Source organism: Ambystoma mexicanum, chromosome 6q (genome assembly GCF_040938575.1).
Source record: "Ambystoma mexicanum isolate Mex_15411 chromosome 6q, UKY_AmexF1_1, whole genome shotgun sequence".
Taxonomy (NCBI): domain Eukaryota; kingdom Metazoa; phylum Chordata; class Amphibia; order Caudata; family Ambystomatidae; genus Ambystoma; species Ambystoma mexicanum.
This window is the reverse complement of record NC_090937.1, coordinates 856,490,848-856,509,846: the sequence shown is the minus strand read 5'-3', so window position 1 is coordinate 856,509,846 and position 18,999 is coordinate 856,490,848. Positions and strand designations below refer to the sequence as shown.

Here is an 18,999-nt window from a genome sequence, read left to right as displayed (position 1 = left end):
ATAAAATAGTTGAATTACTGAGAAGCTAACTCAATATTGCATAGGATTTCTAGAAGGGGTTTGGGAACAAGCATCAATTTCTTGCAGGCAATGCAAACAGAAGAAATACCCTCATAAATCCTGCTCACCATCATAAATCAAGCATTAGGGAAGATTGGTGCCATTTGGAATTATGAGTCTGCTTGTGCGAAGCACAATTGTCTTCATTTACACAACCTACAACATATTCAGAGAATATACTTTTTTACATTTTCTATTGAAGTTGTTCAAGCAACATATTACCACCCCAGGCGTGTGTGGTCACTTCCCAGTCAATCAGAGGTCTCAGAACCGGGGCTTTACCACCTGGTAAACCCCCCACTCCAAGCCTCCTGGCTATCTTGGTTTGTAGTTTTTTCAAGTTGAGAAATAGCAAACACACAGTTTCTTAACTTGAAAAAAACCTATTAGCATCTGTGAAGGCATCATGAAGTAAGACACAGACAATAGATTCATGTCTCTAAAATAAATGGTTTATTTCTCAAATGTCAGGATAGAGCAAGGCCTAACTTGCCCTGTGCTAAACTGGGATTTCCCTACCTAAAAAAACTAATGATAGTCTGTGGGCCTCATTAGGAGTTTGGAGGTAACCATGGCGCTATCAGCGCCATGGCTGCCTCCAAATCCTTACCGACTCCGCCCTGGTGAATGGAGCTATTACCGGCCCATTCCAAGAATGGCGGGGGCGGTAATTCCCCATTCACCAGGGCCCTTCCCCATTCCCATTTTTGCCCCCATAGGGCTCAATGGGAATGGGGAAGGTGCTAATAATGGTACCGCAAATTGCGGTACCGTTATTAGCACCAAAGTCCCTTTGCGGGTCCCGTCCTTAATGCCTGGTAAAACCAGGCATTAAGGGAGGACCTGCAAAGGGAACTCGTAATAGGGCGGTAAGGGATTACCGGTACCAATGCCCTTACCGGTACCAGTAATCCCTTACCGCCCACCTCGTAATGAGGCCCGGTGTCATAAAGTTCAACTCAAAAGTCCGTCTGTGTCCAAAACCTATACATGCCTAAACATGCCATCACAACTAAAGATATACAATGTATAGGGATGGATGTCAGCAATCAAAGGAACAGTGTTTGAAATAAAGTTCTGAGCTTCTTCCAGCTCCTAGCTTTCTTTTCTGCTCCCTTTCCCCAACTTCAAAATAGTTCTACAAAAAGACCAAGTTCAACACAGTACCAAAAGGCCTTGTTTTCTCTTCTCCAAGTTCAACACCATTCCAAAGGGCCTCAGGGTTCCCTTCCCCAAGTTCAACACAGTTCCCCAAGAAGGCAGCTTTCCTGGTTTTAAATTCACAGTCAATTCATCTGTATCAGCTTTCATTATGGATTCCAACTTCGCTTTGTAACCTTTCAGGCTTTGCAACAATTCACTTAGCTTGCTTTCCTCTTTGGTTACTTTAACACTTGTTAGCAAAAAAGCTTCAGTCTCTTGACATTCCTGGGTACAGTCCAAGTAGGGGTCACTCGGCCTAGGCGCAGTTGTCAGACTACACAGTCCACCCATCACAGGTCACACAACCCATAACCCTTGGCACTTTGTAATTCATTGGACTTCCTTGCCAACACAGGCTTCCTCTCTGCCTCTGTGTCAGTAGTTCATATGTATTGGTGTTTCACTTTGACAGTCTCTTGACTCTGCCAAAGCGTGACTTCCACAGAACTCAATTTGTGGTGTTTGTTCCTGGTCACCACCTTTCTTTCACACAATCCACTGGTGCTTATTTTTTGCTTTTCACTTGCTGCACAAGCTCTCATTGCTGGCTTTCACTTAGCTTGTACTTTCAGAATGTTCATAAATGCTTTTTACTTGTTTTGATTTCGTTCGTAAATGCACATTACTTTTTTCACAGTGTTCATAATGCTTTTTACTTGTTTTCACTTCGATCGTAAATGCACATTACTTTCTTGTCTTTAACCCTTTAAGTGCCAAGGACTGGGTATCTCGTCCTTGGGATTACCTCCCCAGTGCCAAAGACGAGATAGCTCATCCTTGGCACTTAAGGAGAAAATGTTAGAAGGCTTTGCATGGTGAAATACTGAAATAACCAAAAAAGGCCTTGGCACAGGGGGGGGAAACCCATGGCAGTTAAAAGGTTAATTCGGTATCCAACAACTCATTAAGTACTTGCCAGCTTGTTAGGCATTCAATATTTTCCACTCGGTCGCCAGACCCATTAATGACAAGTTTTCACTCTTCCTGCATCTTCGTTTGCCCACACCAAGCCCCCGGAGCTTTTCTGCATATGTGTTCCCTCTCCGTCACTCACCAGTGTACAGCCGCTCCCTTTGGTGCTTTTCGCTTTCCTCTCGGCTCTCGCTCCTCTCGGCTCTCACTCGTTCCCCTCTCTCTCATCGGGAGCTCCAGTGAGCAGCACTCGCCTCTTCCGAACCTTCTTGTTGCTGTCTGCAGCGTGTTCGAGACTACTGTGTCCCCCAGCTCCAGCGGGGGACACACAGCTCAGGCATCTGCAGTGCTTGTGACCCTCTCGCAGCCCATTCTGGCCTTGGCATCTTTCTTGCAGCACTCAGCATCCTTTTCACCAGCCCTTCTCCAGCCTTCTCCATGTTGGATTGCTGAATCCTTCTACCCAGGAAGAGATGGGAGTGTGCATTTCTCCTAGTTGCCTCTTCCTCGTCACAGTCTTAAAGGGATATGAATGTGTGACAGTTGGTGCGTTTGATAGTGGGGAAGACTGGTAATAACCTACATTGGTAGGGACAGGGTAGAACGTATTTTGACAATTTCTTGATATAACCAGAAGAGGTGATTGTGAGTCTAGCCTGCCTATATAAGAAGGTGTTCTTATTATTGTTCTCCCAGTCCCTCTGGACTGATAATTTACCCGAGGGTTATTTTGAAAGAAAGAAAGGGAAGGGGTTTGACAGTACCTCACAAAGGCTTTAGGGACTGAAGATTCATTGTGAAATGCAAACGGGTACACTGTGTCTCACCTAAGGACATCCTCTTTCCATTCCCCAAATCTCCTCCACCAAGGTGATCCTCCCTCACATATCCACCCCCAGGGTCAGGATCCAAAAGCAATGGCCTTTCCCTGGCCATCTAAGCAAAGGATATCGGGGAGAAGAAAGTGAGGAAGGTCTCAGGTTTCTCACACATCCCATAAAAAAGTATTCTGGGAGTAATAAACCACTCCGGTCGGGGGAATTACGGAGTCTTGTAATGCGCCGTGGCTAACATTAATGCATTTGCTTTGCTGGGGCCTATAACTCAGCACTGGTGCATTACCTGACCCGATAATGGCCCTGCCCATCAGTGTTTATTGCTATTGCGCAAGTGTTGAGTAAAAAATTAACATAGTCTGACAGACAAGTAGTGGGACTAAACCTACCTTAACGGCAGGGCTCACAGGAACAGCCACCTTCTTTGTCACTGCAAGGTATCCTGGTGCAGATGCAGTGACTTTATAATTTCCAGGTGCTAATAATCTCCAGTAATCGCCATCCTTAGCTAGTGTAGAGTAAAACAAAATAATGATAATGAGAATAAAAATGTGAAGCCATGAGCAAATTAACCCAGGCAATCAGAGCATTAATGTCCACTGCAGGAGTGAGTCACATGCATGCCCCTCTTGTATATGAATTTTGGTGGTGATTCAAAGCATAGGGCAACTGCAACCTGAAAAACACTGTGCGACTTCAGAGAGGCCATAATATACATAAACACATGATTACTTTTTAAAAAAAAACATTTTGAGACATTTCTTAAACTTTGTAGTTCCGCCATCTCATTCTCATTGATGTCCTTATGATTGGTCTATAGGTACATATATTTTACACATTAATAGACGCTCATGCATGTTTTAGTAGACAGAAAGTAACATTTAATGATGACCCTAATTACTTTGACCTAATCCTAAATTAATGATGGTGTTGTTGCTTAAATATTAAGGTTCCCATTTTTAGTGAAGATTCATTAACAGTTCCCAAATACTTCAATGAGTTCCTGCTCCCTAAGAATCGTGACAAGTATAGTTTTCTTACATCAGCACAATACCCCAATCTAGACTAAGGATTATGTGCACCTAGGGACTTTCAGTTTCTGTTTATATGCCAGGGTATTGTAGGTTTCCAGTTATTCATCTATGCAGATGATCAACATTATTTTGTTTTTTTAATCTTTGTTTATTCATTTTTCAAAAAGATACAAATAGTGAATTAGGAACAACAAGCAAGCAAGTAGAAACATAACAACATGTCATCAACAGTAAACAACCCCCATATACATGGAAAGGAAAAGGAGATAAAGAAAAAATTGGGCGTTTGACATTAAGAATTCGGTTCATTAAAAGAGTCCCAGATATCAGAATATTTATCCAGGTTTTCCTTAACCTGCAAAGACACAGTCTCCCTCTTTGAAAGAACTGACAAGTCATGCAACCAGTCGTCTTGAAATCACATTTCCAAAATTTCAAAATTTGTTTTTTGGTCACTAAGAGTGCTCTGTAAACTCAAAAGAGTAATCCAACTGACAGCTTAATATCATCCGGGAACAAGCCCTGCATGCATATCATGAGAGCACTAGGGAAAGAAAGGCACAACACAAGATCCACATGCGGAAGGACATCACTCCAAAAAGACTGGACTTTCCTGCACAACCAAAACATATGCAGAAAGGTACCCACCTCCCTCTTGCAGTTCCAACAAGCGTCATCCTGGCTAAGCCTACAATGTTTCATTTTACAAGGTCATCAGTAAATACAATGAGAGATCCTCTGTTGGGTATCTCTGAAGTCCAAATCAACCCTGAACCTGTAAGGACCTGCACATATACAACCACATCAGAAAACATACATCCCAAATCGGAGCACCAAGTAGCCCTACCATGCTCGTGTGCAGTTCCAAGCTCTTTCAGTGCAAGGAGTTTTTAACAAGTAAGGACGCGGAAAGTGACATGTTCTTAGCCAAATGCAGATCCTCAAGAAAGCCATGCAAAGAAGCATTCAAGGGCGAAAACAAAATTCCATAAAGGCTACACAATGCCTGATAGCAGGGAGCCTTTGAAGAATTATATTTAAACTGTAAAAACTAAAAGTCAAGCATGTCAAACACCATCATAAACGTGCCCCAGTCTCCAGATGCCTGCCGTTTGCCATGAAACCAATGAGTGTGAGATTGTTGATTTGCAATGTCAGATTCTTCCAAAAAGAGGAGTTTAAACATAGCAGGAATCTCACAACACAACCCTCACAACTTTTCTTCAATTCCTTCACGACATGGTTGATAAATGGTGGGGTTAGACCAAAGACAAGTTTCTTCTCCATACAAAGCAAGCCATCAAGGGAGTTGGTCGGACAGATTCTCTTTCAATAAAAACCCAGTTTGGACAGTCTCCACAATCATTTCTGAGCCAGTATTGGGTTTCATAAGGATGTCATTCGGGATCCTTGACGTCACACCCTCTCCCCAAAGGAAAGTATGAAAAACTTTGTTAACATCCCAAAGCAGCTCACCCAAGAGCGAAAGAGAAAGCATACTAAAGACATAAAGTAACTTTGGAAGCAAGGACATTTTAAGCACATTAACTTTACCCCAAATTGTCAAGTTTAACCATTCCCATTTAAGACACAACACTGCAATCTCTGCAATTTTTAGCTGAACATTCAAAGCAAGTGATGAGCCAATCTATCTGGTGATTTGAATACCCATATACTTGAGCGCACCATCTGCCCAAACATCCCGTCCAATACCAAGTACGCCGCTATGGCACGAAGTCGAGATCAGGAAAACCAATGTTTTGGAAACATTATCCCTATAATCAGAAACTTGACCAAACAATCACAAAGTTGAAAGCAATTCCCTAAATGATATTTTGGGGTTTGAAAGCAAAACCATAACATCAACTAAATATAAATGGATGTTGGCGACACACTCCCCAAATGAAATTCCTTCGATACCTTCATTTTCGCTGATCACAATGGTCAAGGGCTCTATGGAACGACCAAACAACGAGGGTGACTAGGGGCAATCCTGAAGTGTACGCCTATGAATAGGAAATCGCTCAGACGTGCAGCCATTAACCATAACCACAGCCTCAGCAAAATTATATAGAGCACTAAAAAGCTGCAAGAACCGCAGGCCACAATTCACCTTGATCAAAACCGGACGGTGAAACGTCCAACTCATCCTATAAAAAGCCTTCTCAGCATCAGTACTAACCGCATTGTAAGCCTCAGACGAATTTCCCTTGAGATGAATAACATCCAGTAGCTCCCTTAAATTTTCATAGCAGCATCTGCCATAAACAAACCCTGTCTGATTCCTGTGAACCTGTTTAGGAAACAAACAATTAAGTCGCATAGCATAACCTTTAGCCAAGAGCTTAAAATCCACATTTAACAATGATATCTAACGGAAATTCCCACAAATGGAATGATCCTTCCCAGGTTTAGGGATCACCGTAATCACAGCCATCAGCATAGAGTCAGCCACCGCTTCACAGCCAACAATCACTGCATAGAGCTTTGCCAAGAAGGGAGCAAGAGAGTAACTAAAATTAGTATCAAATTCAATAGGGAACCTGTCTGCCCAAGACATTTCCCAGTTGACATCAATCCCATCGAGTACACAACTTCCTGAGCGTTAACATCCCTGTCAAGGCAGAGCCTATCAAAGTCATCCAACCTAGGAATATTAACCTGTTTCAGAAAACCAGACACCCCTTACTTACATATTTAATATGCGCATCATGACTATAGCAGGATGCAGAAAACCTCAGGAAAGCACCACAAATATCCTCCCTTCTCCTCAAAGGTGACCCATTATCACCTGCTATAAGAATCACCTGCTTCCCTTTCTCTCTCACCTTCAACCAACTAGCCAACGGTGCACAAGGCCGCTTGCCCCACCCCCAGAAAGCTTGTGGAGTTTAAAACAAATCCCTATATGCTCTAGAGTGCAGCACACCATCAAGCGCGTGCTTAGCACTCAGCATTGCAGACATGCTAAATACAGACAGGGAACAATTATATTGTTACTCTGACAACTTGCAAGCAGATTTCAAATGCACAATCTCCACCTGAACTTTTTAGCCTTTTATAGGACGCAAAACTAATAATGTTGCCCCTCAAAAAAGCTTTCAAAGCATCCCAGACAATGAACAACCTGTCAACTGAATTTATGTTCTCTCGGAAAAACAGCCAGATCTCACACTCAATATACTTCTGACAACAAATAGGTGCTGAACCTCTATATTCTCCACCACCCCCTCATCGACCTATCCACAACTCCAGGTAAGCATGATCTGAAAGCACAACACTGCCCACACTAGTAGCACACACATCACCACAAAGGCTCCTACTCAGCAAGAAAAAAATCAGTTTGAGAGAAAGTCCTCTAAAGAACCGAGTGAAAGGTATACTGCCTCTTCATCAGGTTCAGGTCACGCTTGACATCATGCAGGTCCCACACACACATAAGTCTCAGAAGACCTTTCCTGGCCCTAACCTCTGCATAAGAATGCAAGAACTCCGATTTCTCCATGTTCACATACAATATATTCTTAAAATCACCACCAATTATAATCTCCCCATCATCCATGCTTTACAAGGTACTCTATAGATTTTTTAAAAATCTATCCGTGCCACTTTAGGGGCATAAACATTCACAAGAATTAGACCCTATTCTCAACCTGTAATTTTACCACAATTTACCTGTCATCTGGATCAAGTTCTACTCTGTGCACAGTGAACTGCAAATCCTTTTTCAGAAGAATGGCTACCCCCTTGAATTGCTGGCAAGAGTGCTGGAGAATTCCTTCACATACATTTTATTCAAAATATAATCCGCCCTCTCAAATTGCAAATGCGTTTCATGAAGCAAGACAATATCAGGCTTTTTCTTACTCAGAAGGTTAAGTACCTTCCTCCTCTTAACAGGGATATTCACACCTTTCACATTCCAACTTGAAAAATGCATGCAGTTCGGCACCACCCTAAACATGCATCTCCTTCACCTCTTCCAAACACACACACAACAGCAAACACGTAGCCCATAAGGCCAAGTACACATCCAGCAAGCTCCATGCCACCCCAAACTCTAGACTCATGTCAATTAAGGAAAATACAAAAGATCTAACCCCCAAAATAGCAAGAAAAAAAGAAAAAAGGAACAAGCAAAGACCAACAAAATTAGAAACAAAAGGGGGAAAAAATAAAGAGTGGAAAAAAAGAAAATACGCAAAACTTTTCCAAAACCAGAACATGGCAGAAGAATTTAACCTACAACTGCCCCACAACTACATTGGCTCGACAGAGCAGAAACAGAAACCTTAAAGAAGTACTCAACAACACAAACAGTTCAACCAGCTATGATCATTCAGTTTATCTACAAGTCTCTGTTAAAGAAGCTAATAACGTGCAGCCAGGCTTGAAGAGTCACTACATACTGTAAAGAGCCTTGCATTATCTGCATAATGCTAAAACTTGTCACTGATATCGATGTTGTCTTCCCTACAAATATAAGCGCATATCCCTCAAGGGCAGTCACAACATGGACAATACCATCAACATCAGCTCCTACCCACAAGTTAAAAGCATTCAATCCACACACAAACAAAGCTGGACCAAAAATCAAGTGTGAACCAGAATTAGGATTAGTAGTAGCACATAGATATACTGTAGGACAGTTCAGTCACAAATTAAACAAAGTAACACAAATGCCACTACACAGCATGCAGGAAGTGAAAGTCAAAACAGTTCCTGGGCTGCTACGTGACCACGGGAGACAGGCAGAAAAATGTAAAAGTCCAGCTGCAAGTTACTGCATCCTGTGGGAAGGCTCTGCTGAAGATGGAAAGCTCTGGTCCAGGCCACAGTAAAGGTACAGGGCCTCCGAGCTTCCAAGCTCATGCAGAGACACCTCCATGGACCAAAGAAGAGAAACTGAACAATGCATTGTGGATACAAGCTCCCCAGAGTTTCTATTTTGGCCTGCAACAGTAACGCAAGACCTCCACGCTCTTAAAAACCATGCGGGAGGCATGGCGGGTGACCTTTCAGGAGTTCCACGGTCCACCACTTCTGCATCGGGTTGAGACATCCGTGCCGCAACCAGATAGAGGAAAGGATCTATCGGAAATTCTGTGCACAGTGCAGGCAAGTGCTCAAGCACCCCAAACCGTCAATTTCAAACTGAGAGGAAATTCAAGCATAAATAAACATATACAATCACTTTATAGGCATCCAAAGTAAAATAAAATAAAACACCATATTCAATTGTGATAGAACACAACTAAATTGAAATTAGAGCATTAATATCTAGATTTCCTCTAATGAGATTTCTCTGCCCCTTCTGAGCGCACACCAGCTAGAAAGTCCAAGGCTTTAAGGTGATCCATAAAAGAGTGAGTGGAGCCATCCTCCACGACTTTACAAATTGCAGGATAAACCACATAATAAGAGAGGTGATTTTTCCTTGCCATCCACTTTGAATACACAAACAGATTTGCAGTCATTAAAAAGCATAATCATATGCTTTTCACCCCATTTCCTTCCTCATCAGTAGTTCCTTCAATGCAAACCTCAGCATTTTCACCAGAAAGGCCGGGGGGTTTGGGGGAGGGGGCTGGACAAGTGCAGGTTTAGGGTCCAGTGTCCGATGAACCCTCTCAATCTCAAGTAAGTCACCTGGGGGAGATTCAGCAGTTTAGGCAAAACCTTCTTTAGGGAATCAACAGGGTGCCCGTTCTGATCCCCCTCAGGAAAGCAGGTGACCCTAATATTGGAGCATCTGGAGTAATTTTCCTGCGCAGAGATTTTCTTCAGAGTCAGAGACCCTAGACTCCAGCCTCTCTGTCCACTTCTTGACCAAATCCTGGTCATTCTTGATTTCCAAAACTGTCTGCTTAATCTTGCCTATAGACAGCACACCACCATCCATGATCTCGGTCAGATAATCCTCAACAGATTGGCCTTCAACTCGGTTGGGAACCAATCCATCTTTATTAACTCTCTTCGAAGGCTAAGAGTCATCTCCCAGGACTTCAGCAGCTTCATCCCCTTGCCTGGACATTCTTGAGTTAGGGGGGGTCGGCCATCTAAACTCAAGTCAAATCTGCCATTATTTAAAAACAGGATCTCTAGGGCAGGAGATGGTTCCTCAATCAGCCATCAGATTCAGCTACTGGTTCTAGAATCATGATCAACATTGTATAATTAGTTGGCAATGTTGTTTGCCATCATGTAGTGCCTAGTTCAGAGTGCTTTAAATCATCACACTCGTTTTCCATCAATGTAGCTGCCGTTCCAGTCATAGTGAGCATCAGAGAACATGCTATCAGACGTTCTCAAATGTATCTTGCTATTCACTTTCACAAACTCTTTCTACAAAAGCTCATACAAATTGTGTCAGCTAATTTAAACAAAAAATATTGTTGATTTTATTTTGTGATGTTTATCATTGTCCATGTTTACGGTATATTTTAAATATTGTCTTTATTAGTTTTCTGCATGAAACAATAAACTGTATATTAATGCATTCAAACATTTGAATTCTTAACTGTTGTACAAAGCAGCCTTATACAGCTCTTCTATGTACATCCCTGATGACATTCTACTCAAAATCAATACTACAGCTTGGACAAAATACATTTCAAGTGGGTACCAAACCAGCTTTCCCCTTGTGCTTCCCGCCTCCCCCTAGTAATCTCTCAGCCAATAGTTAGGTCTATTTTTGCTCATCAAACCCACACTTCAGATTGGACGTAAATCTGGTGTCGTCATCACTTCATTAAGCATTTGTCGCAAGTCTCAACCCTCCACCTCCACCTCCCCCTCCCCAAGGTCCCTCTGTCTCCTCAAGACCTCTACCTCTGCTGTTCCCCAGCGATGTACGTCCCCCACCCAGGATTGCACCAATGGACCCCTGGGCATTTCTGTGATATTGCGATCCACCGTTTGGCCAATATCAACAGAAATCTCACCTTTGTATTTTGTTTGGCACATTTCTCCCCAGGTACAAGCCCCCATTAGCAGATTTCAGTTGTACAGTTGTATGTGGTATGTGTTCAAACATTCAATTTTGCCAAACCTCCATCCAATACGTTTTAATAACTAGGTCAAATGCCAAAATCTTTCCAACGCACCCCAGCATCTTGGATAGAAATGAGAAATGTGTAGGTTAATCGCATGAAGTCTGGATGGAGTCATGTAAACTTCATGTAAGAAGTTATATTGAATTAAATGAAATGTTGCATTCCTAGATGTCTTTTTCACCTGTTCCCATATGTGGGTCCATTTGTCTTCCAGAATCTTGTATCCCATGTCACCTCGTATATCTGGCTCTCACCCACTGTACCCATCAGAACCCATAATAACTGAATTTGTTCCCTATTTCTCGGGAATCTCTGTAGAAGCCTCGACTGATCCCCTTCTGGCGAGGCATTCCAGTGGTTTACTGTCTGCAGTTGAGCTGCAATGAAGTAGGCTTCGAAATTTGTGAGTGAGAGCCCTCCCATCAAGATCAGGGTGGCACAATGTGTCTAGGGCCACTTGTCTGCGACCCGACCCCCAAACCAGTTCCTCTATTTTTGCATCCAGCAGTTTAAAAAAAGGGCCCTTTTTCTCTTGTGTGGTACGTTAGCAAATTAGTATAGCAGTCTCGGCAATACTACCATCTTACGTAAGGCAATCCTCTCCCCATTAAGGGCAATGGTAAAGCTTTCCAAAATTCCATTGAATCTCCTATTCTAGATAACGCCCGGTCCGTGTTATAAACAAAGGTTTCTTCCATCTGATGAAAGATTGTGATGCCTAGGTAGCGGAAGGATTCAAATTGCCATCTGACCTCCCAATGAGGAAGCGTTCCCCTCGGTCGTTCTCGTAAGGCTGCCAGTGGGAACAGTAAAGATTTTTCCTTGCTTACCAGGAAGTCTGAGAAGTTGCTGCATCTTATCTGTTAGCTCTGCTGCCACACATTTAGCATTGCTTGACTATTCCACTTGGCTCCAAATTGCTTTTGTATTTTGTTACCAGACGATCCCAGGCCTTTCCCCAATAATAAATGTATCAGTCACTTCTTGCACCCTTGTTTGTCCGGTTTAGGTATAATAGGTTGTATGAAAATCGGGTGCAGCAATTTGACAGAAAAAGAATTGCACGCAGAAACGTCTAGATCGTATATTACAGGTTGCATGAGTGGGAAAAGAATGAAAACATGTTGCGCAATGTTTGGAAAGCATTGTTCGAAGTTAAAATCATAATGTGTACTTATTTGTTGAAATATGCTCGGTATTGTCACAGAAAATGAAAGCGCTTGCAGAGACAATTAAGGTAAAGCATTGAAATGTGCAGTGTAACAGTAGGAAATATGTGAAATGTTAGAGGAAAGGGCATATAAGAAAGATCTCACGAGATTACGCACAACAACAAACGGTCAATCCTGTTCATTGAAATCGTACTAAAACACAGCTGAGGAGAGATTGATCGTGCTTATTTAAAGGAGAAATCCTATTTCCAGCGTATTTACGTATTAGTCATAGCAAAGTAAACTAGCAGCAGAGAACCCAGCAAGGTAAGTGCAACGTTTGAGGCCGAAATAAAAGTGAGATTATAAACAGACAATTTAAAACAATAAAACATAAATAGGTGCAAATAAATTACACACTAAAATGTGTTATTTAAATGTCTGGGAAGGGCACCATTCAGTGTAGGCAATGTAACTGTGGCAAGATACATTTGGTTTTATTCATATGTTAGAACATAGGATCTTATTTATAATTTTACCACATTAGCCTGTAATAGGCATTTTGATATAAAGGAAAGGGAATTTTGATTATGTGCAATTTAAAAATGAGAAATAATGAACTGAAAACAGTATGAAGAAGCAATGTAGATTTAGAGGAGAGAACAAACATGAAGGGTATATATAATAACAACCTACAATGTGTTAATTGATTTATTTAGGTGACGAACAGTGTGGAAAAGGCAGTTTACATTGTATCTACAAGAGGAAAAGAACAGCTGTCAAGAAATGGCTTTATTTACAATCTGGAAAGATTTAAGGGAGATAAGAAATTGTGGAAATGCACTGAATACAGGAAGATAAATTGTAGAGGCAGAGCCATAACAATTGGAGAACATATTGAAAACTCAAGAGAACATAACCATGAGCCAAACATTGCAAAAATTAAAGTAAAAGAAAAGATTCTTGAATTAAAAAGAAAGGCGAAATCTGAGGAATGTACAAGTGGACAATAAGTAAGACGTATATCAGGAGAGATCCCTCCACAGCTGGCTGGCAAAATGCCCTGCAAATCTTGCTTAAAGAAAGAGTACTGTACCAAAGAAATGTAGAATGTAAATTGCCAATCGTCCCAAAAAAGGTTACTGAAGTGGAAACACCAGAAAATCTCCAGATAACTCTGCAGGGAGAAATGTTCTTGTACTATGATAGCACAACATTAGAAAACAGATTAATTATTTTTGCAACCAATCAATATTTGTCTCGTTTAAGGAATAACTGGATGCTGGATGGAACATTCAAATGCTGTCCAAAAGCTTTCATACAAATGCACAGTGTGCATGGTGAGATTGATAATATATTTTTTTTCCCTAGTGTACATATTAATGCGGGAAAAAGGGGAAAAACTACAAAGAAGTATTTAGCAAACTGAGAGAAGCTATGCCAAACACAGAAATAGAAAGTAAAATTTGCTCAATGGATTGCGAACTACCAGCAATTAAGGCGATAAAACATATATTTCCGCTGAATACGATACAAGGTTGCTACTTTCACTATAGTCAAGCCATGTGGCAAAACCTACAAAAACATGCCCTGCAACTAGATATAGTGAGGATAGTGAGTTTCAGCATCATATAAAAAAAACGATGTGCATTAGCCTTTATTCCTACAGAGAATGTGGTAGACATATACATGTCGATCATTAAAGAACCGTGTTATATGCGAAATGAGACTGAAATGAGACCATTTTTTAATTACTATGAGGAAATTTGTATTGGTGGACAGACAGGTTTAGGCAGAAAACATCCAAACATTAAAACTGAATATTGGAATTGTTTTTCCACAATATTAACTGGATCCTCAAAAACGAACAATAAACTGGAGGGTTGGCATCATGGCCTAAATGTGGCCATGAATCATGGTAAACCAACAAGGTGGACATTTTTTACCGTACTGCAAACAGAATAAGGGTTGCAATAAAACTCGATTATTCAAAAATGGAGTGGTTACAATCTACAGAAACACAAAACCAAAAGCATACAAAATATAAAAAGTCTGAGAGAAATAGCTGAATATATGAAACATTGACCCTTTCAGACCACTTGTCAAGCCTGTCCTTCTCAGTGAACTTTGTTGCAATGTGAAAGAACTGATGGTTGATTTGCATGTGAAAGCAATTATGAGTTAACACATTAAGAAGCAAAGAAAACAGTGAAATCCGGGTAAGTAGAAATAAATCCATGTAAGTGATGTTCATTAAAAACAAAATAGAAAAAAAGGTCAATTTGACAAGATTCCAAAAAAAGGTCAATTTGGACCATTAAAAAGAGGTCAATTTGGTCATTAGGTCAAATGTTTTATGTCAAATAGGCTAAAATCGTGTTTATCCTCATGTTACTGGTTTATGTATAGTTCATCTTTCTCAACCCCTAAAATATACTTCTTTTCTATTCTGCCGTTTATGGCTTTCATACTTCATATTAATGAATTTAACATCTCTTGAAGTAGCCTTCCTTTCACTCAAGCTCCAATATCAAACACAAAACTGGAAACTCTTTCCACTTATCCACTCCAACTAAAGTGGTTTTGGTACCTCTAAAATGGCTCCAAACACTAAATTAAGTCACGTCACTCAAAAATATGGCTTTCCCATCAGGGTGGAGTGAGGTGTTTAGGAGGATGAGCCTAGTGAACTCCATCTAAGACAATTATATGTGGCAGGGTAACAAAGGGTTGCTTGAAGGCAACTTGCAGTCTAGGAAGCCATGTCACATAACAACAGGAGGTTTATTACACCATGGAGAATGGCGAGCTCCAAATGAAGCTTGGTTGGGCCATACGCACTTAGTTGGAACCCTCCCATCTAGACATTGGCGGGTTCTACTGGCTGGAGTAAATGGGAGATGATGATGATGGGTGTTGATGCTCTGCTAGTTGGTGTAGATGCTGTCTTATTAGGTCAGTGAGGAGGCCACATGACTTCTAGCTAAACCTAGTTGTAAAGCACTAAGTATCAGACTTTAGGAAGGGAGAGAGATGTCAAAACACTCAATCCATGAAGGAATGAGAGCCGGGCCATAGATGATGATCTTCCTACAGTGCTACAAAAGCAATGGAATGAAACGAGTGTGGGTAGCATAGGATTCAGATTGTGTGATAGAGCGAGGGATCAATGTGGTCATCTCTTTGGATGTTCCCTACACTGCTTTTTTCATGATGAGTCATTTCAAATTGAATAAAAGCTCTACAAGGGTATAGGTAGTGAATAGGCTGACATAATAATGCATTGGGAAGTGTCTAAAACTGTTTCATCCTGAAGAAAGCAGAAGATTCAGTATTGGTGAAACACAATTGTATAATGTATTTGTATTTTTACATTTATAGTAGGCACAGAACGGGCCAAACCATATAATGGCGCAGATGACAAAAACATGATGCATGTAGAACATAGCTAAACCCAACCACTGACAGCCAAAGATCCGATAGAACCCTATTTATAGAGAAATGTTTTTGGTGCTCTGCGAAATTGGTAGAGTGAGTTAAGTGTCCTCAATTCAAGTGGTAGGGAGTTCCACAGCTTTGGACCAAACACCAAAAACCATCTGTCTCCTTGAGACTTATATGCTGAGGACGAGATAGAGAGGAGATGAAGAACGCTAGAATGCAGCGATCTTACAGGTGGATATGGATGGATCAAGTCCCTTAAATATTGAGGGGCAATGCCATTAACACATTTAAAGATAAGGCAGGCTGCCTTAAATTTAATATGATCCTCAATCCGCAGCCAGTGTAGCTCTTGACGATAAGATGACACGTGGCAGTTCTCCTCAGCTTAAAAATCATCCTGACTGTTGCATTTTGTGCTTTTTGGAGTCAGTGAATCTGTTTGGAAGGAATTCCCAACAATTGGCTGTTACAATAGGGCTATTACAATATATCCATTGTGTAGATATAATAAGTTTTGGCACATAACCTGAGTCTTTAGGGGATGTGCTTGGGATTGAAGGGTTTCCTCCTCCTTGGATTACCCCCAAAGAAGTGTGCTGCACCCTCTTCTTAAGGTATTCCCAAAATCTGATATCATCAGGTATTTACAGACAGGGTGTTGTAGAAGAGAATGAAAGCTGCAGCACCTTTATAATCTCTAAGGCTTTTATGTACACAAAAGATTGATGGTGATATACACACATGTTTAGATATATATATTTGAATGAATGCAAAAGAAGAAATATAATATTTCACTTCTTGCCTTGTTTGGATATAATACAATTTTGAAGAAGTCAGTTGATTCTGACAGTTGTATTATGATATTATATTTATCATCCAGAACCAGGACTGTACACGCATATCATAAATCGGTTACATTTCCGAGCATCTGAAGTAGGCCAACTAAGTATTTGGACTCTATGGAGCTTTAGACATGTCTATTTTAAAATATGCACAAGCACCAATTCTCAAAACAGTGATTGAAATAAACAGATCCCTAGACTTTATGACAAGAGCACTTGAGAGCATGTGTGTTCTCCAACTCATTACTATGAACATTCCTACCCTCGCAGAATTCAGAGGTTTTCTTAATGTATTTTGGGGATTCAAAGAATGGAACACAAACAGACAATTTTCCAGAAGGGTAACACAACCTAGCATGTAGTTTCACTCAGGAAATGGTCCAACTTTCGCACATCTCAAACAAAGAAAAATGCTAACTCGAATGTCGTGCAACAAAGCCAAATACATGGATAAATAAAATTATGTTTAATTTTAGACTTTGTTAAAAGACTTTAATTCTCCTGAACTAAGCAGTTAAACACAATTTGATAACAGTTGGCCCTGTGTTACCTACCCGAAGTGATGTCATGGTTAATACCATCCACATATATCGTAGCATTAGAAAGTGGATTTCCTTGCAGATCCCGAACGAATCCTTTAACTCCTCGATGTATCTGAAAAAGACAGCAACAAATAGTTATTTAATTCAATGATGTATTTGTGATTCCAGCAGCAGCCATTCCCCAGTGGACACTGCCTGTGTTTCTGCTCCCCAACAAAGAGTTCCTGCTCAGCAATCAGATACTTTTAAGAAACATAAAAATAGGCTACAAATTAGATTGAGGAAGAGGAAAGAAAGATTGAAAATGGAACAAGGAAGATGAAGATCTGAGCATCTGGAAGAGACTAATCATAACTCTTTCCGGGGGAAATCCTGGCTGGGAACCCTAGATTGTTCCCTGAGGGGGGGGGGTGTTAGAGAGATACAGCATTTGCTTTAAGGCCCTCACAAGATGATCTACTGATCTAAGATAACAGGGGTTACTGATCACTAGAACCACTCTGGGATTGAGGGTGACCTAGGGAAGGATGGGAACACCCATCCCTAGGTTAAAGAGAGAGGGATGGCCACTAGGCCAGTTGAAAATAAAATAATAAAGACCCTTTGACGTCACCTAAATCCAGACTGGCCCACAAGCACTCCTTAGATGTGGGGATAGGAGTGATTCACAAAGGCTACAGAGGAGAGGTGAAGGTGTTCTTGAGGCCATCTGTGATACTTGCCCCTTTTCCGCTGTTAAGAGTCAAACACTATGGCCTCCTGGCCAGGGGGTACCCTTCCTTTTTTTGCCCCTCTTTCATTCCCACGAGATTGTAGCCTGATAATTTCATACGGGTAGATAACCACGAAAGACTTTTGTCTTTTCATTGCTGAGTTAAGATGAAACTCCTCAAAATTAAAATCTCTTCCCAGCCCTGCTCCAAGTCTTCATGTGCACCTCTCATCTTTTTCTAGTCTAGCTGCCTTCGGCCTACAGCCAAAGTGTCCCCCTGGCCCTCTACTGATCTAATTTCCTCCCCATTTCTTCCTGTGACAAAATTCAATTCTGCTATTAACCACACCCTTTTTATTCACGCAGAAAGATGAAAATAAACTGACTGAAAAAAACGCATGTCTATGCCTCCACAAAGTGTCAAACTCCTCATTTAGTCAATTTTCACCCTCCCCACATTCTCTCTTACTTCATATCTCCCCTTTCCCTCATAATATTATTTTGCATGTTTTCCTTTTTACCATTCCCTCAGTATGAGCAAGGGGGTGGCTTGCACCGAGCAAAAAAAAGAACATGCCAGATTTTGATTCCTGTAAAGCCTCCTTACAGCAATGCACCATTGCAGATAAATACACTTTTTTGCACCAGGGGCACCTCCTTCTCCATCAAATAAAAAGAAAACAATACTGCACAGATTTAGACCAAACCACCAAAACGTAAAAGGCTGACACATGTGTGGGATTGATTGTGTTTCCTGCAGAGGGGAAGTGGTCTAGCAGTTCAGGCTGGACTGCTCCCATGGTGGCAGTACCAGACTAATTTGCAATGGCACAGAAAGGCTCAAAAATAGTTGTGTGGAAGGTTGCCCAGAGCAATGCCCGTGGTTAAAATTAATTCAAACCTTCCACCTCACCTTTCACTGTTTTGTTTTTAGTTGCCTCCCCATATGTGAGAGAGGGTATGCCCTTATGTGAGCCCCTTGCTCGCTGCACCATAGGGAACCAAGCTGCACCTCACTTATGAGGCCCAAAAAGACTAACATGTCTGGGGTTGCTTGTGAGTCCGTGCAGAGGGGACATTGGCAAGCAGTTCGGGATAAACTACTCCCATTGCGTACGGCCGGCTCCCTTTTGCAGTGGTGCAGGTCTGTTAAATAACAGTAGTGTGGAACGTTGCCTAAAGCAATGCCAGTGGTTACGATTAATTAA

The 18,999-nt window shown here is 41.3% G+C and overlaps 1 protein-coding gene across 1 annotated transcript in view; it reads right to left on the bottom strand.

Moving 5' to 3' along the window:
- CPE (carboxypeptidase E) overlaps positions 1–18,999 on the bottom strand; it is a 334,050-nt gene that overhangs the window by 14,681 nt on the left and 300,370 nt on the right. The window contains exons 7-8 of the mRNA XM_069631383.1: positions 17,092–17,191; positions 3,401–3,519 (exon numbers count right to left, since the gene is read on the bottom strand). Of these exons, the coding sequence (XP_069487484.1) occupies positions 3,401–3,519; positions 17,092–17,191 (219 nt within the window). The remainder of the gene's footprint in view (positions 1–3,400; positions 3,520–17,091; positions 17,192–18,999) is intronic.